Genomic DNA, 22,514 nt, shown 5'->3' on the forward strand with positions numbered 1-22,514 from the left:
GCAGGCAATGGTGACGTGACGCTCATGCCCCCAGCTCTGCCTCCCATCATCCTTTGCCGGCCACATGACCAAAAGCCTCTGGAACGGCACAGGAATAGCTCTACCCACCATCTGTTCCAAGCAGAACGGCCAGCCTTTTGCCGTTTCTGCCGCCGTGTCCGGGTTTGGTCTCAGACATCCCCAGCAAAAGCCTGACATTCTAAACAAGCAGCTGTCACAGAGCCAAGCAATGGTGTCTCTCCCTTGGGATGGGGGAAGGGGAGAGAAAGCAGGATCCGTCCCTCTGTTCCACAGAGCATCACAACCTCCCTGCCACCCAACCCAGGATCACGCTGCGTGGGAAAGTTGGGAGGAGGGGGCAAGGCGCAGATGCAGAAGGGGCTCGAATGGGAAGCGGAATCTCCCCCCCATCCCAATTATTTCCACCATGGGGAACTGACACATGCAGCCAGGAACAGGCAGCAGCCCTCGCCTCACACAAGGCAGACAGGGGAGGAGTTGGTTCTGTTCCTAGACAAAGAGAGGAGACGGACGGACACAGAGGAGAAAAGGCAACACTGCAGCAAGCCACAGTCCAATACCTGATATAAAAATCAAAATAGAGGCTTCTTTTCCTTGAATGCCAAAAACCAAGAAAAGGGAGAGGCATAAGCACTGCTGGAACACAAGCCGTTAAGACACTGGCGCTTGGGGGCAACACACAGTGCCTACCTCACGCAATGCGGCTGGGGCAAGCAGCGTGACTCGGTCCTCAGCACGGGGGGCAGGAGGACTGGCTGGTGGGAGTGGGCCTCTTGCAGTGGGACACCCCTTCCCAAGAGCAAGGGCAGGCCTGTCCCCAAATATGCATAGAGACATGTGTCCAGAAGCCACCAACAGGAAACAGGCCTGTTCCGGAGGGATCCAAGCAGCAGCTTCGCACAGTTCCCAGTTCTGCACTTGCAAACTAGGTGAGAATTTACTTGACATTTGCGTGCCCCCCAGGATGGCTGGCAGCAGCAGGGAAAGGGGGTGCCCTGAAAAATGCACTGGCTCCAGATTTTTTTGGGGGGGGGGGCTTGGAAACAATTCCCTCAGTGCCCCCCCCTTGCCCGTGCCCATTTAACTGCCTTCCACAACAAGAGCCAGCCAAGGCGAGGCAAGAGGGTGAGCAGGGCTTCTGCCCCTGTGCCCTCCTCTCTCCAGGCAGGTGGAGGAGCAGTGCCAAGCAAGGAGCAGCAGCAGGCCGGGGCAGACAGTAGGAAGCCTCCAGAGCGAATGCAGCAAAGGGGACAAACGTATAGGAAGGGATCGCATCGAACTAGTGGCACAAAAGAGGCAGCAAGGCCTCTTCAGGGCAAGCCGCCTGCCTTCCTCCAGACATTAAGGCTTCAAGGGCAGTTTGCAATCAGTCAGCAATCGCAAAATGTGCTGGTGGGGTTCTGCTGAATCTTTCCAGTGTGCAAGTCGCTGTTGCTGTTGCACTACTACACTTGCGCAAGCATAACTTTAGCTGGACTCGTCTGCTGCGCACAGCTCAAAACTCTGTTTCTTCTCCCTGCATACCCTACAGGAATGACACAGCTGGATGCTACCCCAACTCTGAGCAGCCCCAGTCAGCATGGCCAGGGGTCAGCAAATATGGGAAATGTAGTCCGGTAACATCCAGAGGGCCACAGCTTGCCCATTCCTGTATTATATGTGCACACATCATTCCATCTGATCCAGGACATAAAGAAGCCCAATTTTTACAAGGCCTTGGAGAGCCTTTCCTTTCTTTTGTTCTTGGCAGGCCGAGGCAGACAAGCTGCAGCGCTGGCCGTTTGCTTTCCGCTGCACCTTTCCGCTGAAGTGCCGGCAGACTCAGCAGTCTTCACGCACATGGCGCCGCTGTGCAAAGCCCTCTCACTCGAGGTCAGCGATCACTAAATTAGCACCACAGCAGGGAGGGTGGTTTTCACACATTCTGCTTTCAAAGGACATTTTTTCCCCATCAGCAAGGCTTCTGATGAGTCCCTGAGTGCTTGTCCCGGATCTCCTGCACATCACAGAGGATTCAAGGATGTATGCGAGGTGTGCGCTTCGCTTAACTGGGGCACCAGCTGGGCCTGCCAGGCCTCATTCAGTCTCACATTAACTGGATGTGCAGCCAGCACTGCTGATTCGGGGAAGCCAGTCTGCACAGACGGGTGCAGCAGGCGGGGAGATCAAAGTTACCGCCACTCGACTCAGAGTTCTCTCTGAGCTGAGCTGAGCTGAGCTGCTGTCCTTCCTGAAGGAACCGAGTTCTCCCAACAGCAACACACAATTCTCTGTTGCAGTGCAAAGGATTTTGGGGTCACCTGGTCCTGAATGGACAATTAAGACCCCTTTCTACACCTGATGGAGATGCAAATGGCTTGAACAGCTTTGCGAATGCAAATGCCTGTTTTTCTGGACTCTCCTTGGGAGCACGGCTATGCAGACTGCCATGAGGCATGTCTGCATGGCAGGATGCACCACTCCACCGTGGCCAGCACAATGCCAGATGCTTCCTTGTGACCCTGCGCTCTGCCACAGTATGTCCCTCTTGCTGAAGAAAGCATTTGACTGCTGCTGGCATTCCCCACCAGAGTCTGAAAACCTCTGCACTGAAGGAAGGAAGCACTGCAACTCTACGAAGGCCAAAGGCCTACGGTGCGATAGCCCAAGGTTGACGCAATTGTCCACCTGTGATCAATTGGAAGGGTGGAAGGATATGGACTGGAGAGGGAGGAAACGGGTGCCAAAGACAACTCTGCCCAATGCTTTCAGTCTGGAGATTTCTTTTGCCCACATGTGCCATTATTTTACCATGTGGCTACGTTAATTGGACATGCATATTAGCAAATGGAGTATTATTGGTCTGTGAACCCTTAGACCCTTTTTGCTTGCCTGCCCGAACTGTCTCAAATTACAGGACGGGTTCAGCGAAATGCACTGACGATTCATAGCACCACTCTTCTTCCTGGAAATTCGAGTTTCTCTTGGAGTTGCTTGGTGCAACAGTCGGGCCGCCGAAAGATATTTTGTTTCCCCAAGAACCCCAAGCGACGTGCCCCAGGACTGCTCATGTCTTGGACCATGCTCTGGAGAACAACACTCAGCTTACCAAATGCTTCTCCAGGATATTTATTTATTTTGTTTAGATTTGTGTGGAACACCCCATTCCCACAGGCTCTGGGTGGTTTACAAGAGATTAAAAGCAACAATAGTTAAATTTCTATTAAAAACAAGCATATTACATAAATCTCATCTGGGAACTGTTTTTAGTTAGTTAGTTAGTTAGTTAGTTAGTTAGTTAGTTAGTTAGTTAGTTAGTTAGTTAGTTAGATGTTGATTAGGAGTGTTTGTGCTGCTGGGCCCACCGGAGCACAGTATGACCACAGCCTGGCCGCGGACATCCTTCCGGAGATCCCCTGACACCAAGCGACAGGCGTCTCTGCCTCAGTTCCCTGGGTCTCGGCACACCGCCACAGGCCACGTGGCAATGGCGGGAGACGCCTCTACGTGCGTGTGGCAGCTCCGCAAAGCAAACTGCATGCGTGAGTGCCTAGCCCGGCGCCAGGCATTTGGCATCCACAGGCACTGCCGAGGCCTGCACAGCACTGCCTGAAGCTGGAGCCTGAGTGTGGCTGTGGGGGGAAGAGCAGCTGCCCCACAGCGGCTGTGTGCCCAGAGAGAACAGGGCCTGCAGGCCCCTCCTCTCCATCCAGCACCACTGGCAGCCTTTTCCATCCTTTTGTCAGCTCAGGCCAGAAGAACCCATTCAGGGCATGTGCGGAGGCCGTGAGCTGCCACCATCGCTGGAGTGGCAGCCCTGGGACACAGAAGCCAGCTGGCCTTTCTCGCCAGAGCGAGCCCACGGCTTCCATCTTGGTGGTCCGGCAACATGGGCAGCAGCTCCGGGAGCCACTGGCCCTTCTCCTGCGTGGGCCTTGCTGGTCATGTTTTTCTGCCCCATTGCCAAAAGTCAGTGCCGAGCCGAAACAAACGGTCCGCTGGAGACCCTTTCGGGCCGGAGGCAAAAGCTCCGAACAGCCGACTGCTCAGAAGGACTGCGCTCATTTTGCCACCGCTTTGGCTAGTGCCCCCGGCTTTGGAATGATCCGGAAGGACATTCCCCTGCTTGGAGGGCCTGGACATGCCTGGGACGCCTGAGCCTGCCTGCATGGATGAGCGGGGTAGCACTCGACCCAGGAATTGCTCTAGCGAGAAGCAGGGGTTCGCCACGCCGCCCACCAAGAAGCTCCCGCAGGAAGTGCAGCAAGCCCGCCGTACGTACTGTGCGCCAGTCCCCGTTGGCTGTAGGGGCAAGCAGAGAACAGCAGGGCCTGAAGTACCCCACACACCTGAACTGTGGGGGGAGGAAGCACAGAAACAGCACTTGCAATTCCCAAAACCACCAGCTGTGCCCGCCATTTTGCTGGCACCCTGAATAGGACTCTCTTCACCCCAAGAGAGAAGAAGTGCCCATCGGAATGGCTTCCACACAGATGTCCTATGAGCAAACGCGGAAAGCCCACAACCCCTCGAGTCACCACGGAAAAGCTGCCCATGGAAGCAGGATGGCCCCCAGCCCACCACCCCTAGAAACGTGGAGACCACACAGGGTGGGCAACCACAAGACAGATGACGGGGGTCCCAAGTGGATGCTTCTCTTGCTGAGCGACACGGGGTGGCCGGGAGAGGGGGAGTGGAAAAAGAAGAAAAGGACGAAGAAAGGGGGCGAGGACTGGCCTCCGCTTACCTCTTCTGCTTGTAGGTCAACATGGCTTCAGAAATGGGCAGCTGATGGGACACGTTGGCGCCTGTGATGAACTGGGAAACTCGGCCAGGAACATCCACGGTGTCTGGAGGGAGACAATCGGAAAGGCTTGATGACATGGAGCCTTGAAGAGGCTTCAGCCAGGGCTCCTCCTCATGAGTCACTGTGCTGGGGGATCACGTGTCTTCCAGAGCTCTTACCTGAACTTGGGGGCTCAACTCTGCTGAAGAGCTCTCTCCAGGCAGCATCAAGGAACAAGGCGCTGTACCTGTTATCCACAGAGCCAAGGTACTTGGCCAGGGGGTGGGAGCCTGGGAAAGGCACAGGAAACGGAAGCGCTTGAACTGGGGGCGGGGGAGGAGGTGGAGAAGACAAGCAAAGGCAAGCTTCCCACCCTCTCCCTTTGAAGCAGGGCAGAGTCACGTGCCTGCACGGCAAATCCTGCTCTGATTGGCTCACGCCTGCCCTCCCCAGAACACCTCCCCTCCCCAAACTGGCTTGAAATGGCTGAAGAGGCAGTCCTGCGGATGGCAGCCCCAGCTGAGAAAATGCCACGGCCTTTTGGCAGCACCAAGCACCCCTTCCGTGGCGAAGGCTCTTACCCAAGGGCACCACGAGAAAACGGACATAGTTCAGCCAGTCCGGGGTCTTGCTGGCGAGCTGCTCCACAAAGAAGCGCAGGACGATGCTCAAGTAGCTCTGGTCGCCGGCCACGGCCACTTTCACTGGTGGAGGCATGTGGGAATTACAGTTACAGCTGCCGGAAGAAGAGCAGATTCTAGAGTGGCTCCAGAACAGCAAGGCTGAGGTACACGCCCCACTGTGATCCAGCTGCTATCGCACCTCTAACCCAGAGGATTCCCAAGGGGCCAAACTCTTCTCATCCCCCGGTTAGTGCAGTCCTGAGCTCTGCTGGCTGGGGATGGGGGCTGAAGTCCAGGACATCTGCAGAGAGCTGGGCCAGGGAAAGCTAGGCTTAAACCAGGGATGGGAATATGTGGTCCCCACAGCTCTTCTTGGACTGCGATTCCTGGTGGCCTTCATCACTGACCATGTTGCTTGAGAGAGATGGAAGCATCACTGAAGGCCACGCATCTCCCACCCTGGTTTTGTCCAGCTCGCCCGAGCCTGGGGCCTTCCAGGTACCCCTGAGCATTGACCACGCTGGGCTGGTGGGAGCTGCAACTCAAAGAGAAACCTCCCGTTCCTGAGGGTGAGACCAGGGGCCATCCTGTTCTGTGTACACCCAACCCCAACGCCCTTCCACCCTGGTTAGCCTGGGAAGCCTCTGCACGGCGCTTGCCCCCAGCCCCGCAGCTGCCTGCCAGGGCGTACTTACTATCGCTGGATGCGAGCAACGATCGTATTAAAGGCAGCCTGGACATCTGCCACGGAGCAGGTGGAGACGATGGGCTGTTTGTGTTCTTGGAGCTGATCGCACAGATACTGCCAGCATAAGAACATAAAGATCTGTGTTTGTATGTGCAGCACAGAATAGATTAAAAGAGCTATGCTGGATCAGACCAAAACCCTATTTATTCCTGCACTCTTTGCCAATCAGATGCCAATGGGACACCGACAAGCAGGCCATGAACAGTCGCCTTTGCCTTCTGTTGCTTTCCCCCCAGTATCAAGAGACACAGTTTCCCCAAAACAGTTGGCAATGTACCTCCATGAGCTTCTCTCCTCCCCACTGAAAGCAATGAAGCTTGGCACCTCTCACAGCTTCTTGCAGAATCCCATGGATTCAGGAACGCAGTCAGGCAATCTTAGTCTTTGGCCCTGTGGTCTTGCCAGATCCTCTTTAGTGAGCAATGCTTATCATGTCCCTTTCATTAAAGTGTGGTAGGTAAGCCAGCTCTGCTGCATTTGCACGCCCCCATCATTCTGCTGAGCAGGACTTAGACTCTGCCCCCAGATCCTCTCTGGGCAGAACCGCTTATCGATAGCTGTGTGCAATTCTGCAGCAGCATTTGCCCTGGCCTGGCTAGTTTCTCTGAGCCGTGGTGTGGAGAAAGTGAACCACAAGACGACTAGAATCCTGGCTTGGTCATATAGGTCGGAGATTGAGAACATATGAAAGGAAGGACTTCCTTGCACAGCACAGAGTTAAGCTATGGGATTTGCTTCTCCCAGATGTTGTGATGGCCACCGAGGTCTCCCAAATGGAGCACTCCTAGCACTATCATTCTGCAAGCCCCTCACAGCTATGCTATCTGTTTCTTTCTCCACAGGTCTTCCACAGCAAAAAAGAAGACCAAAGGAATGTAGGGAAATATGGGAGAGTTTTGTGAGTAAAGCCACAGTGGCACAGAATGCCCTCAACCCTAGCAGATGCAGTCAGAGCTTCACCTGGAGGTTCCTGTACATGGCTTCAAAAGAGGGCCAGGCAAAGTCATGGAAGGCAAAGCTCTGGCTGGCTGTCCCCAAGATCAGAGGTGCCATGCCCCTGACCAGAAGCCCAGGAGGGTTGCCGCTGCCGGATCCCACTTGTGGGCTTCTCAGTGACATCCTGCTGGCCCATCTGGGAAGCAGGATGCTGGACGACGTCGGTCTTTGGTCTGATCCCAGTGGGAGACTTTGCTGTTCTTTGGGAGGCTGTCCTGGAAGTGCCATTTTTCTGCAGGGGATTGGGTTTGATCAGCCTTCCCCAGCTTGGTGCCCTCCAGGTGTGCTGGACTGCAGTTCCCATCGTTCCCCAGCCCCTTGGTCAAAGTCTGCACCAAGTGGGAGGAGGGCTGGACGAGATGCACCGCACAGGCCCTCCCTCGCCCAGGCGCCTCACCTGGCCTTGCCACTCACTGATGTTCACCAGGATGATGCTCTCTGGCAGCTGTTCATCTGAGACCAAGATCTGGTTGAGCTGGTCATACACAGACTTCCGAGGCACCTGCAGCGGTGGCCAAGCAAAGCAGCCTTCAGGTCTGCTGCAGGCAACTGGCCCCATCCCAGGCCTGTGCAAAGACCCAAGGATCACCGAGGCCAGAGGCCCCCCAGCCCGTTGCAAGTCTGGGGGTTGCCAACCCCTGCCCCATGTGGCCTCGCCACTCTGCCCCGCCACCACTTCCAGGAGAATCAAGCTGCTGCCCAGGACAAACCCTTGCTCTCCCCAGGAGCCACCTGCCTGCCTGTCCGCCCGCAGACAGACCTGGGTGTTCTGCCGTGAGTCTGGGGAGCTCTCACTGTCCAGGCTGCCGGTTCGGTCGCTGTGGCCCTTGGAGTTCTGCCTGTCCTTGACGGACATGCTGCGGGGCCGCCAGAGCTGCTTGTTCTCGGCTTTGCTGAAAGATGAGGAGTGGCCATCAGAAAAGCTCTGCAGGGGGCTGGATGCGGGGATGCGAGAGGAAGGGCTTCGACGGACTGCCAAGCAGCCACCTCTGGCTAGAGCAGTGGCAGGCCAGGGCAGGACCACCGGGCCCAGGGCCCGTGCAGGGGCCTGGCCCTTTGGGGGGCAGTGAAAAGAGTCCCTGGTCACCATGGAGAGCCACTGCCTGGGTTCGGGCAACAGAACAGTCCACACACAAAAGCTGTTGCGGAACCATGGCTGGCTGCTGAAAGATGGGCCATCATGCTGTGTGAACCCAGCTGTGTAACATGTTTGCTGGCCATGTGCAACTCATGAGGAGACGCTACAGCTGTTGGGTTGTGAGCTGTGGCTAAGAAAGCGTGATCTATTAGCACAACTGAGTTCAGACAACAGGATAGCCCATTTTCCAAAAACAACCAATAGCATGTTTTGTTGTCTGAGCCCGTGTCTCCCTCAGTCTTTAAAGATCGATCAACATTGTCTTCTTCTGGCTGCTTTGACTATTTATTGGTTTGTTCATTCATAATTATTTTCAGGATGCCTTTAAGGGTAAAACCCCATCAAAACTATGTATAAGATAAAAACCATCCCAGAACAGGCATAATAAAATTCAGTGGCTGCATATCCAAAGCAAAGATCACTGGTGACAAATAAGTGCCAAATTATAGCTGGACGGCTGCCTGGGAAGACGTCCTGGGAGGCTGGCCCCAAAGTAACTGAGTTACAAAGGATCACACCTGAGCTCTTTCAGGTATCTCCCCTTGCAAATGCGTGCCAAGATAACTCAAGCCAAGAGGCAGTGCTTCTGCAAAGGCCCCCTCACTGCACAAACGGGGAAATACAGAAACAGAGAGTCAGAAGGGACCTCCTGGGCCATCTAGCCTGACTCTCGGCTCCACTCGGATAATACCTAACATGTGGTTGTCCAGTCCTTTCTTGAATGCCCCCACTGATGTGGCCTCCACCACCTCCTGTGGAAGCCCATTCCATATCCAAGGGGTTCTAACCATCAGGAAGTATTTCCTGACATCCAACCTGAAACCTGATTCCTTGAACTTTGCCCCATTGGATCACGTCCTGTTCTCCGCTACAGGGGAGAACAGGTCCTGACTCTCCACTGTGTGATACCCCTTCACATACCTATACTGTCACTATAAGATCCCCTTGGAGTCTCTTCTTCTCCAAGCTGAAAAGTCTCTGTTTCCTCAGTCTCATTTCATATGGCATCTCCCCCAGTCTGGTTACCATCCTTGTGACCCTGTGCTCAACCGATTCTAGTCTATGTCTCTCTTATAACATGGAACCCAGAATTGGACACATTACTCCAGCTGTGGGCGCACCAGAGTTTTATAGAGCAGTACCAAAGCCTCTCTTAGTCCGGAAGGCACACTTCTGGCTATACGTCCAAGGATGTGGAGCCGAATCTTCCAGCTGCAAAGCCTTTGTCCACCATTAAATGTTTGTAGAGTCAATCAAGCTACCATTTCCAATCAAGCCCAGCCACCAGCCTAGGATGAGGCTATCCCTTACCTGGGAGAAACAGTGGCTGGGAACTCAGGCTTGCTCACACTGTTCAGCTGTGCTAGCCGATCCAGGCTGCTCTCTTTCAGGACTACCTCAGCGGTTCCTCCTGGGCAAGATTCGTCTACTTCCAAGTCCTGAGCAGATGCACAGAAAGCATTAGTGGGGGACAATGGAAGGTTGTTTGAGGTTAGAGCCTCACAAGAATGCCAAGTGACTGGTTCCCCTGACTCCCAGGTTAGCTGCCCCAATATTCAGAGAAACACCAATCCCTCACTTCAGATGAGCATGCAAAACACTTTTCCTTTCCCATACCTCCAGTGGCCAGTCTCACCTTAGGCATCCACACCTCCAAGGCCATCTCTGCAGCCTTTAGTGCCTCCTCAACTAAACAGCCAAGGGCAGCAGGAAAGTTTCTGAGTAGTGGACCAAGACTAATGAACTGGTTACAGGCAATTTATACAAAGTAACATGCAAATATTTTAATAAAAGGAGTGTTGGCTGATGGTTTTCAAATGGGAAAAGGAATATGTTGAGGAGTCCCCTATCACTGCTTCTATTTATCCTCCTCCTGAAAGTTTTAGCTACAAAAATAAAGGCCTAAAAGTAGATGGAAAAGAATATAAAATGAAAAGTTAGGTTGATAATATAGTGTTGACGAACTTAAATCCACACTTATGAATGGAATATAGAATAGATCGATTTGAAAAATGTGGGTCTTTTTCTGATTATGAGATGAAAACAAAAATTATTTTAAATATTTTGATGAAGCAAGAAGAGGAAAATACTTTTTTCTAAAATTCAGAATGTGAAATAACTTCTTATCCAGTTAAGTATTTGGGAAAAAATGTGACTGAGCAAAATAATGTGGATGAAGATTCAAAAGGATCTGCAGAGATGGTCCAAATTAAAAATGTCATTACTTAGAAGACTTGCCATAGTAAAAATGAATGTCTTCCTAAATTGCATTTTCTATTTCACATGATACCAATTTTGATACAGAAAAAACTGCAAGAATGGCATAGACAATTGAATGCCTTTATTTCGAATGGAAAAAAACCCCAAAGATTGGATTTAAAGTTTTACAAGGTGAAAAAAAAGAGGCTTAGCAGTACCCAATATTAAATTATACTATTATGCAGCTGGCCTGGTTTGGATTATAGATTGGATTAAAAATCCTGGTGAAAGATTAAGAAAATTGGAAACAGCAGCCCTGGAAATAAAATCACATAATTATTTGTGGGCTAAGGAATCAACCAAAAAATATTTAATACAAAACAAAAGTCATGTAATCAGAGAAAGTTTAATCAGAGTTTGGTTTTCTCAGGAAGAATTACTCCACCAATCTTTCTTCTGATGTCTCCAATAGAAGGATGTTTTGATAAGCATCTAAGGAAAATTAATGATTTCATGACATTTTATTTATTTAATGGGTTTATATGCTGCTACAATAGCCCATATCTGGCCTCTCTGTGTGGCTCATAATATGAACATAAATACATATATCTCATATGGAGATATGATTGGTCAACAAGTAGGAATCAAGCCGTGGCAAAAATTAACAGAGGAAGGGAAAAAGATGCAATGGATTCTGTATTAATTGGTTTTAAGACTAAAAAAAGGAAATTCTAAGGAAAAGAAATTCAAATAGGAAGATGTATTATAAACGATCCAACAGAAGTTAAAAAGTTGATTTTACAATGAAAACATTTATTAGGATGGATTTACAAATAATTATTGCAACAGGACACAGAAAATGAACAAGCTAAAATATATATGATAAAATGGATGCAGAAGAAATATCTTTCCATCAAACTTTATGGACTAAGGATATAAAATTTATGGCTAGTCAAGCATTAAGAGAAAATTGGTATGTTTGAGAAAATGGACAAGAATTATGGATTTGTGGTAGATGTGTAAAGAGGTTTAAAATTTTGGAAATTAATATGTGCTGAAATATAAAAAATAAACAATAATTTTCTTATGACTACTAAGAATATGCTATTGAGAATCATGCTGGAAATTCTCCCATGGGGGAATTGTTTAATTACATGACAACAGCAGCTACGGTCTCAATTGCAACAAAATGGAAAGTACAAGATTGCCTATCTAGCAAAGACTCGAAAAATAAACTAGCCGAATATGCAGTAACGCCAAAATTAAGCAGCTATATAAATAGAAGATTGAATGTAGAATTTAATGACAAATGAAAACCTTATTTTATTTTTTTATATAAAACAAACTATATAAATGTTATTAATGAACTATAATTTCAACATAAATACTCTGTGGCCATTTAAAACAAATGTGAAAAAATGGAAAATATGCTTGCATTAATGATTATGTACCAAATAATCAAATTAGTATAATTGTTTGGACAATTTAGTTCTCTTATCACAATATTGTTTTATTTGAGAAAAATAGGAAAAATTAATTACTAATAGTTGGTGGGTTTGTAGTGTGAATTATTTTCTTGATATTTAAGACAAAATATTCCTTTATGTAAAATTATTACTTTTACTTAAGTTACAATTGTAGTTATACATTGGACAGAAAGAATAACGATTATTGACTTTATGTAAAATTTCTGTATTTAATATTATATGTATTTGGCATTAAATTCATAAAATAAAATAAACATAATATTGAAAAAGTTCCTGAGTAGTTCTAGCTTAAGAGCCACTTTCCAATTACCGCCTTTCCTCCAGGGGTGGCACAGGTGTGGCCTGGCAGTGAGAGGGCCCTGGGCACTGCGGGTGAAAAACCAGGGCTACGACCACTGCTTTTGGAAAACCAGCCCGAAAGAAAATGCAAACACAAGGGCTACGGCAGCCTGACGTTCTCCAGATGTTTTGTGCTTCAGCTCCCAGATGACGGGAGTTGTAGGTCGAAACACTTCGAGGGCCCCCTGCCCTCGCCTCACACAAACACACAGCTGTATGTGCTGCCATGCTTCCAAACAGTGTGCTCCCAACTCACTGCCCTGCAGAGAAATGACAGCCACGCACACGCAGCCTGCCAACGCTTCTCCAGTGCCCACCATCCAGAGGAGCAGCACCGAGGGGCAGCCATACTGGCGCGTATCACCCAAGCTGCTCTAGCAGTCCTCTGCTCCACCCAGAGGAGCAAGTCTTGTGGCGCTCACAGGTCTTCACTACGCATTCGAGACCGAATCGCCCTGAAATAGTTCGTATTGCAGCAGGATACAGCATCAGAGTCAGGAAAATTCATTTGCCACAAGCTCCGGTGAGCACTGCAGCCAAGCTCTGAGGGAAGGTGGAGTTCTGAGGTCCATGAAGCAGCTGAAGCCGGCACCCCTGCTCATGAGGAAATGCTGGGCATTTGCCTGCCCCTACGCATGCTGGCTCCCCTGTGCCCCAGCATAACCCCCCAAAATGCAGGAAGAATTTCCCATGTGTCCCCAGTGATTTCATTCTTGGTGTGGGACAGGAGTGGACCGAAACAGAGCCCAGTTCTCCAAACTAGTCCTTCATTGCAGAGTTTTCCAGGACGACTCCTCACTTGAAAGGGGCACTCGTCAGGATCTCCCCATACACTAGGAGAGGATGCATTCAATAAGCTTTTCTATTTGCCTCCCGTAAACGGGTCCCCCTCTGGGTGGGGGCAGTGCACGTTGGGGATGATGAAAGGGGTAGTCCAGCACATCTGCAGGGCACAACACAATGAATCGTCTGATGCTGTGGCCTGCGTGGCCTATCAGGATGCCACTGGCACCACGCCATCTGCCGCGTTTAGTTGGCTTCCCTTTTCTGGGAGGGACGGAGGCACACCATGTTCCCTGGCTGCTGTGCTCTCAGTTTCCAAAGTTGCTCTGTGCAGCCTGTATGAGTGAGTCTGCTCAGAGACCGCAAGGAAGAAATTGCGCAGAGGAAGCATCTTCGTACTATTATCATTACTTTATATTTGTATATCGCCCAGAGCCAAAGCTCTCTGGACGGTTCCCAACCCTTAAGTCACCCATCCAGATTTCAATCAGGCAGGACCTTGCTTAGCTTCCAAGAGGAGGCAGGATCGGCACGTCAAGCTAAAGGGAAGCACAACACAGTCTGTGCTGTCTGCTGGACTCCAGACAACACAGGCCTGCACCGCACTGCCCTCGTGTGGCCTGATGTGGTGGTGTGACCCAGGCAGCGAGCCGGGCCTGAAGGCAGCACAGCCACCGGGCAGCTGTCGCAATGCTGCGCACCGGCATCCTTAGAATGGGAAGGGTCCCCTGAAATGGCCGGCTCGTTTTCCTGTGAAGACACCCCTGTGTGAAACGTGGACAGTCATCCCCATTACCATTCATCGGGGCAGAACGGGGTGAACTGGTGTGGGATGAGGCTCCTGTACCCATGGACTGCTGGGAGGGGAGGAGCCAGCATGAGAGGATGCGCCATGCCCACATGCAGTCATGCCCCAAGGCCACAGAGGAAAGCCGAGCCCAGGAAGGACCTGCTGCCAACCCGACCCAGGGTGCTCACCATAGCCATGGTTTCTATGGCAGCTTCATCCTGGGTGCGCGGGACGCCCGCTTTCCGCTTCTCTGCTGCTTCCTGGGGGTGGGGAGGGAAAGAAGACGCAGGGAAAAGAAGAGACACCGTTAGCCGCAAAGCTCCCAGATCCAGGAACGGAGCAAAGGCAGGATGATTCCAAGGGAAAGGGCGGGGAGAACAAACACCAAAATTCATTTTCCGTGCATTTGCGCAGGCTTGGGCACCAGAAGCAGGTCTGGGTGTCCCAGGAGAGGTTACACAGGGGAGAGGAACCAAGCCCCCTGACGCTGCAGGGCCCTGGACGACCCCTGCTGGGCGAGTGGGTCCAGCGGGCCTGCTCCTAACTCACCTCTCCTATACTGGGGAAGGAAGCAGCTTATCAGGAAAGAGAAAGGAAGGAGTGGGGAAATAGAGAAGGGATTGCTCCCAGCAGCACAGAGGTTGTGGAAGGGAGGAGTCCCGAGCAGAGAGGCTGGGAGGAGGAGGAGGAGGAGGAGTACCAACTCACAGGGCTGCCCGACTCTCGCTCCTGCCTCTTTTGGCCGTGCAGACTGCTGATCTCAGTCTGGGAACCAGAGTGAGAGACGCCCTCAAAGAAGCGCCTGCAGAAGAAACGGACGGACGGACGGACAGACAGACAGAGAGACGGACAGGAAGAGAAATGAGGAAGAAGTGAAGTCACCGTAACCCCTGGCTCGAATCCCTCCCCAGCTTCTTCCCTGACGGAGCACCGCAAGCGCACCAGAGCCCTGGCATCCTGGCAACACTGAAAGGACAGAGGGGGAGGGGGAGGGGGAGGGAGAGGGAGGGGCAGGCCCCAGTGAGCAGAGGCTAAATAAGTAAATAAGGTCTCAGTTGGTAACAGAGCAAGGATGCGACAGAGCAAAGCATCTCTACTTTCAGCTGGAAAAAGTCATATCCCTCCCAACCCACCCAATTCAGTCGCTTGGATATTGGAAATAAAGGTTATCATTCATGTCTCTTTTGAAAGGATGGGTGGGAAGATGAGGAAAATAAATCACAAGACATGAAGCAGCCCCTACAATCTGGTGCCCTTGCGATGTGTTGGACTGGGTCTTCCAAAGCAGGGCGGCTACCCCCTGGAGCCGAAAGAAGCATTCCTCTAAAATTGATCAGTCCATGCCAGCTGCCTTAAATGCAGCCTGGTAATGCCCCACAGAAGTGGGGCAGACAGACTCCTGCCCAGGGCAATTCCCAGGGCCTCCAGCAGCACCATCTGGAGTTGTCCAGTCCATTTTGCAGGGTCATAAATAGCCATTCCTTAAGCCATTCACAGCAAGCAACAATTCATTTTTCAGGCCATCCATGACCTGCAAAACATTTTCAAAGGAAAGGGATAGGCAAGCCTGTAAACCCGGTCGGCTAATTTGCAGAGCTGAAGGACAAGATCACCGTACCAAGGCCCTATGGCAATCTTTGTGGCCATTCAAGATAAGTGCCTTTATCGTCTGTGCATCAAATTCAATATCTCTTAGCAATTCCTCTACTCCTGTAGAACCAAATATACAGTGCCATATTCTGAGTCCTCGCGAAGGGCAGGACCTTTCCAAGCACATCCGATGGCTGAGGGTTCGTAAGGGGGGAAGAAAGGCGTTAGTCCTCCCTTGCTGTTGTCTCTGCCCCATGTTAACTATGAATGTTGAGCTTCCACTTCACAGCCAGAGGAAGGTGACAAAGATGGTTAAAGAAGCTTGAAGGAATCTGGAGAAAAGGCAATTAGAGGAAGACAGGACAGCCAGCTCCCATACTGGGTCACACACGTGATGGAGCAAGCGTGCTACTCCAAGCTGGTGCCCTCCATCCTGGACTGCAATTTCCACCCTTCCAGGCAACATGGCCACTGGTTCAGCATGCTGGGAGTTCAGTCCAAGACTTCTAGAGGGCACCGGGTTGGGGAAGGCTGCTCCACAGAACAGATTTTGAACCAACAGGTTCAAACAGTAAGAAAAGAGAATGCAGCTAAGCATTAGGAAGAACCTCCTGAAGGTACAAACTGTCCAACAGTGCCACAGACTTTCTCAGGAGGAGGCCAACTCACCTTTGTTAGAGGACTTTAACAAGAGGCTAGATGGCTACCTATCAGGGATGCTGAAGCAGATTTCCAGCATTGGCAGTGGTTGGGACCAGATGACCTCTGAAGCTTCATCCAACTCTTCTCTTTAGCCAACATGGCCAAGGGCAACAAAAGAGACCAGCCCTCCATGGATTCATCCAATGCCCCTGGAAAGCCATCTAGCCAGCAACAGATCTGGAGGGCCCTAATTACATAAACAAGCCAAAGGAAGAGGGGATTTTCTTTTGTGTGCCTCATCCAGGTTCCTGGGATGACCCCAAGTTCTCATGTCTCAAGCGAGGGGGGGGAGCCATCTCTGCTCTGCACCACGCATCCTTTCATGAAGCTCTTATATTGCATGCATCTCCTACTCATCTTTCTTCTAAACTAAAATGTCCCAAACAAGCTAGTCTGCTCTTCCCCAACCTGACACCCTCCAGGTGTGTTGAATTATAGTGCACATCATTGCCAGAGATGATGGGAGCTGTGGTTTGGCATACCTGAAGGGCAACAGGTGTGTTAGGACAGACTGCTTTAGTTCGGTGAGGAAGGTATACCAGCCCCTTGATGGCTTGGACTGCCCTTTTCACACCCTGCCCTGCTCTTACGAGACCCTATGTGAGAGTTGGGAGAGCTCCAGGATCAGAAAGGATGAAGAATGAAATGTGGAGACAGGTGCATGCACACACAGACACCCCCATCTGAACATGGGCACCAGGGGAGGAGGGCTGGTGTCGCTCCTCTTGCAGGCTCTGAAATACGATGGAAGCATATCCCTCCCTCCCCCCTCCCTCCCCTGGGTGCAGGCAAGAGGGCTGCTTCCGAAGGAGCCAAGGATGCGGCAGTAACACCCTCCCTCAGTTGCTGCAGGGGTTCCTGCCGCTCCATCAATCCTCATGGGTCTCTTGCAAGACTTACTACTAGCTTGTCAAATCCAAGGCCAGCTCCTATCACCCAGTTACTTTATGACTCCAGGCCTCCCTTTCCCCAGCGTATGCATCAAAAGGGCAGAAGCCCTGTTCCAGGCAGCAGCAGTTCACATCCTGATGTCTGGGTGCCAGCAAAGAGCCTGGAGACACCATGGGAGAAACCAAGGCCTTATCTGAGAATAAGCCTCACTGGAATCAACAGCATGTAGTACTCAGTAGGCATGCACAGAATGGCACAGCGAGAACCCTGCTTTTAGCGCAGGGACTGGATGGGGGAGTGCTTTAGCTCTGGGGTAGCAGGCCTTTCAAAGAGCAGAGGGAGCCACTGCAGTGCACAGAATCCTTGTTGCCATGGCCCCTGAGCCTGACCTTCTCCTGCCAGGCCTCACCTCAGGGTAGGCTTTGGAGTGCTGTGGACACTTTCGTTGTCCTCCATCTCGGGGCCGCTGTCACTGTTGTTGCATTCCTCCAGGCTGTCATAAAGCAGGCCCAAATCCTCCTCCACCTCTTGCGTCTGATCCACTGGGTCAGAATCCAAAACCTGCAACACCCAAACCGAAGAGGAAGAAAAACACAAATACTGCAATCTCATTTAATTGATGTATGCATTTATTTCACCATTTAGAATTGTGGTGCTGGAGGTGACTCCTGCGAGTCCCTTGGACTGCAAGGCGATCAAACCAGTCAGTCCGAGAGGAGATCAACCCTGACTGCTCTTTAGAAGGCCAGATCTGAAGATGAAACTCAAATACTTTGGCCACCTAATAAGAAGGAAGGACTCCCTGGAGAAGAGCCTAATGCTGGGAACAATAGATGGCAAAAGAAGGAGGGGACAGCAGAGGATGAGGTGGCTAGATGGAGTCACTGAAGCAGTTGGTGTGAGCTTGGGTGGACTCTGGGGGATGGTGGAGGACAGGAAGGCCTGGAGGAGTGTTGTCCATGGGGTCACGATGGGTCGGACATGACTTTGTGACTAACAACAACAACATCATTTATTTTTGTGCAAGTTCAAATTAAAAAAAACACACACACAGAGCCCTAACCATGAAACCAAACAAAGAGCTGCAGAAAACAAAATCAGAAAAACCAAGTTGACAATTACTAACAACCATGCTTTCACAGTAACACTCCTCCATTCTTTGGAAGTGGCAATGAGCAACCCAAGAAACTGGTCTGAAAGAAGACACCAAGCCACCACTAACCAAAGTGCCACTTCAGGGCAGGGGACACCACATGGCCTGGCAGGGGATCCGTGTGATGTGAAATCCCTTTTCTGAAGCTAGGAAAGGTTAATGTGGCAGAATGGTGGAACCCTTCCACCTAAGCAACTCAACCTAGCCAGAGCTCGTGCTCACCTTTTCCCACCGCCTGGGACTTTTCTACCCAAGGTGTTTATTGGGCTGTTAGTTGCTATGCTTGCTTTCTTTAGAGCACTGAGACCTGAGCTCTAAACTGAGTTCCTCCTTTCCAGCTTTTCTGCTACACGACCTCTAGGCTGAGCTGCAAACAATATTGCAGGAGGCAATACTTTCCCCAGTTGTAATTTCTTAGCTCATTTTCCCTGTCCTAAAAGAAACTGGGAAAGTGCTCTAAAAAAACAGAAGCTAAATGGAAGACCACACCATCATCTGCAGGCCCTGTAAACACCTCTGAGTAAGGAATCATGCGTGCATAATAAATGCCTCAGGTAGAAATTCTCCAACAACATTAAATCAGACCAAGCTGCTTGACCTGAAGTCAGTGTTTCTTTCAATACAAGCAGGGAATAAAGGAAAGCCTTTCTAAAAAGATCTCATCACATTCCTCCTTGCAATCCAGAACTGCTTCACAAAATTTGGCTGTTGATATTATCTGAAAAATTAATGCATCCGTGCAGACTAGCAAAAGGTACAGCTAAATGAGATTCTTTCTTTGAAATGCACTCTCCCTTCATCTCTTACATCAACAAAGAGGTGCTCTGAGCCATCTTCCATCATTTATTTGGAAAGATATTATTTACCTGACTTAGGGCAATAATCATGTTGCGATTGGCCTTGTAATTCTTTTGGGCTAGTTAGATGCTCTCTTGCCCCTGTTTGATTTTGCTAGTAGTTTTGTTGTGTGCAGCACTTTTAAAAAGATTCCAATGACTAGATTATGTACTGGGTACTTGATTAGACTAAAAAATGTCCATGTGAGGTGCTATGGGAAGACCAACCGCTATGAGTGCAGCTTTTCCCTGCAGAAACAAACAGTTCATCTCCAAGCCATGTTTTTGTTTTCAACATGTCTTCTAGAAAGTAGAGCACCTTATGAAAAATACTGCCAATCTTCTTTCCTCATTATCGTTTTTAACGCTCGCCCTTAAGAAATGATTTTCCTTTACATTTCTAAGGCAGAATTATGTCATGTTAAAAGCAAGTGAGCTTCCAGCAGCGATGACACAAATTTAGACTTGGGTTCAAATGCTTGCTCAGCCATCTCTCTCTCTCTCTCTTTCATGTCAAGGAACAACTATGACCTAAATTGGAAGGCTCTTTTGTGGATCATTTTATGTATGTATTATTACATTCATATCCCACTTTTTTCCTTCTTCCAGGGGACCAAGGCAGTTTAGATAGTTCTCCTCCTGTCCATTTATCCTCCTAACATCCCTGAAAGTCATCAACTGGCCCAAAGACACCCAGAGAGCTTCATGGCCAAGTGGAGAATAGAACCCACATCTCATGAATCCCAGTCCAGTACTCTAACCACTAGGCTACACTGGGCCTCAACAAGGTGTCGAAGGCTTTCCATCTAACGTTTTGCATAGGTATGTAGGAAACTGCCTTCAACCAGGCCAGACTCTGTCGATGCCTCTGCAGTAGGCATTCCTCACATGGTCTGAAAAGGGGGAAGGAAGAAGCACAGAAGTGCTGCAGCAGCAGGAAGGAACACAGTGAATGAAAGGACCTGACTGGCTGGGGCAATGCTGCAGGTGGGACGGCACAGTGGTGGAGCAACCCAAATGCAGTTGCCTGGCCAGCAAAAGCCTTGCTGCTCCTTCGAGCACTGACCCAAAGCAGCAAGGATGTTTTCCTGCTTGCACAAGCTCCCACGGGAGGGGAGGCAGGAGGGCCAGGGGAGAGCGGGGATTCCTCCTGCTAAGACAAGACTTCAGGGTGAAATGAGAGGTGGAGGAGCAGAAAGGCTTCCCTGGGACAGTATGAGTGTTCCTGGGGGCACTCTGGACAAGAGCAGACCAACAGTGAACAAGCTGTTGATGTAGCAAAGCAACTGCCTGCCCTTCCATGCTACAAGGCTCCAGGGATACATGCTAGGACTGGGCATGGGATGTGGGGGAAATGCACGAGCTGCAGAAACAAGCGACGCAGGGTTCCATTGTCTGGTTGTGGCTTGGCCATGAACATCCCAGTAGATTTCAAATACCTTGGCTCAGTCATCAATTCAAAGGGAGAATGCAGCCAAGAAATTCAAAAGATGGCTGAGACTTGGAAGAGCGAAATGAACGAACTAGAAAAGATCATTGAGTATAAGGATGTTTTACTGGAGACCAAAGCCAGTATCAGCCATCTGACAGTATCCTTAATCAGTGGGTATGGGTGTGAAAACTGACAAGAAGAAAATCAATGAGTTCAAAACTTATGGTGCTGGAGGAGAGCTTTCCGGATACTCTGGACTCACAGAGAGACATTCAAGTGGGGCCTAGTTCAAATCAAGCAGAGCTTTCCCTGGAAACAAAAATTACAAAACTGAGGCTGTCATATGTTGGAGGGAGGGAGGGAGGGTGCATATATGAAGTCCTAAACCCTGCAGCTGCGTGCATCCTCCAAGGCCAACATGTTTGGGCACTCCTTTAATGTTATATTAATCTACATGCAGATTAAGATTTCTGATAGTCAAGAACTTTCTTCACAGAGGTATTGCTCTACCAGTATCGGTGAAACTGGTCTTGCTTGAGTCCACTTGAAGTGTCCCAAACTGTAAGATTAAGCAGCCTTAAGCAATAATCAAAAGAGGGAATCGTGAGCAGTCCAATGATTTCTGGGGGAACTCTCCACCACTCCCCTGACATGGAGAATTCTACGACCCTGCCTACGGATGCCCTGAAATGGCATTTGACAGCCCTTCCTGGAGCTGCCAATCAACTCTGTGTAATCAAAGAGCTGAAAATCGGCCTGGAGGGGCCCCGGAGCTTGCTGGCAATGTCTGCTGCTCAATGTGGAAACCCTCCAGGGTGACATTTCAATGACCTGGAGCCAACAGAGGAACCAAGACCAAAAAGGTAATGAATAATATTCAGAAGTTTTAGGCAGAAAATCTGAAGGTGGCATTGAAAGAACATGTGAATGGCATTTGCAGATATTAGTAATGAGGAAAGCAGTGAGTGCTAAATGAGGACAGAAAAAATAATTAAATGAGAAGCTAGCAAAAACATTTTCAAAGGGCAGGAAATAACAAGCATCAGTACTGTGTGAGAGGAGGAGGAGGAGGAGGAGGAGGGAGAATTAACCTACTTCTCAGACATGAGGAGCAGAGTGGGGTGGGAGAGACTTGAGACACAAAGGTCTGGTCCATATACACCATTAACCCATGGTTTATTTACCCCAGACTCATGGTAAATCCATGGTTTGTTGCCAGACCCAGGGTTTGTGGTTGAGATAATAAGCTATGGTTTGTTATTTAAATCCCAGGATTGTTTGTCTTCTTCCTCTTTTGCCTGCTCTCTCCCTATATTCCTATATATTTGCACTGCTGTACTCCTGGTGTGTAGATGGACTGGGGGTTTTGTTGCTCTTGCTTCTATTACCTAGTGAAACCATCAAAAGCACAGCCGCAGTTGTACATTCACATACAGCAACAATGCATGGTTTAAACAGAGTCCATAAGCCAACTTCCTTAGGTTGACAGAAGATTTTGAAGAATTTAGAAGTACAGTGGACCTATGGAAAGCTACAAAGTACCAACACTGGATGGAATGAATGGAGGAGTTAGCTGCTGGGTCTGATGAAAGTTGGGAAGTTTGGAAATTGTTGCATAGGCAGTGTATGGGTACACAAAATCCAGAGTTGCTCCGAACAAATGGGTTTTTTCAGTGACTTCTGCCCTTTGTGATTGTGGTGATATGCAGGCAAGAACACATATGCACACCTCCCCTTTGTGCTCAGATGGGTGCACACCTGCGGATCTTATGGCAGCACGACAGAATGAAGTTAATTTTGCAAGCTTCTGGGCTAGATATGCTTAACTTATACGTGTTCAAATCTTATATTTTACATTTTAAATTTCTTGTTTTATAATAAGTTTTACTCTGTTTTATAACATGCTTTATTTAAATTGTGATGCTTCTGACATGAATAAAGAAAAGCCAGCAACATATCATGGGCTGTCACTGACCTAATTCATACAACACATTAAGCCAAAGTACAAGCTGAGTATGGGC

General features: G+C 49.7%; 1 protein-coding gene across 3 annotated transcripts in view; it reads right to left on the minus strand.

Moving 5' to 3' along the window:
- Positions 1-22,514, minus strand: part of LOC123022490 (phosphofurin acidic cluster sorting protein 1-like) — a 155,703-nt gene that overhangs the window by 5,802 nt on the left and 127,387 nt on the right. For all 3 annotated transcript variants that reach the window (XM_044428192.1, XM_044428193.1, XM_044428194.1), the window contains 10 exons: positions 17,482-17,633; positions 14,598-14,691; positions 14,078-14,149; positions 9,603-9,730; positions 7,914-8,046; positions 7,551-7,655; positions 6,105-6,211; positions 5,368-5,522; positions 4,966-5,076; positions 4,748-4,850 (listed from right to left, as the gene is read on the minus strand). In XM_044428192.1, coding sequence (XP_044284127.1) covers positions 4,748-4,850; positions 4,966-5,076; positions 5,368-5,522; positions 6,105-6,211; positions 7,551-7,655; positions 7,914-8,046; positions 9,603-9,730; positions 14,078-14,149; positions 14,598-14,691; positions 17,482-17,633 — 1,160 coding nt within the window. The remainder of the gene's footprint in view (positions 1-4,747; positions 4,851-4,965; positions 5,077-5,367; positions 5,523-6,104; positions 6,212-7,550; positions 7,656-7,913; positions 8,047-9,602; positions 9,731-14,077; positions 14,150-14,597; positions 14,692-17,481; positions 17,634-22,514) is intronic.

Source organism: Varanus komodoensis, unplaced genomic scaffold (assembly GCF_004798865.1).
Source record: "Varanus komodoensis strain SLA01 unplaced genomic scaffold, ASM479886v1 scaffold2, whole genome shotgun sequence".
Lineage (NCBI taxonomy): Eukaryota > Metazoa > Chordata > Lepidosauria > Squamata > Varanidae > Varanus > Varanus komodoensis.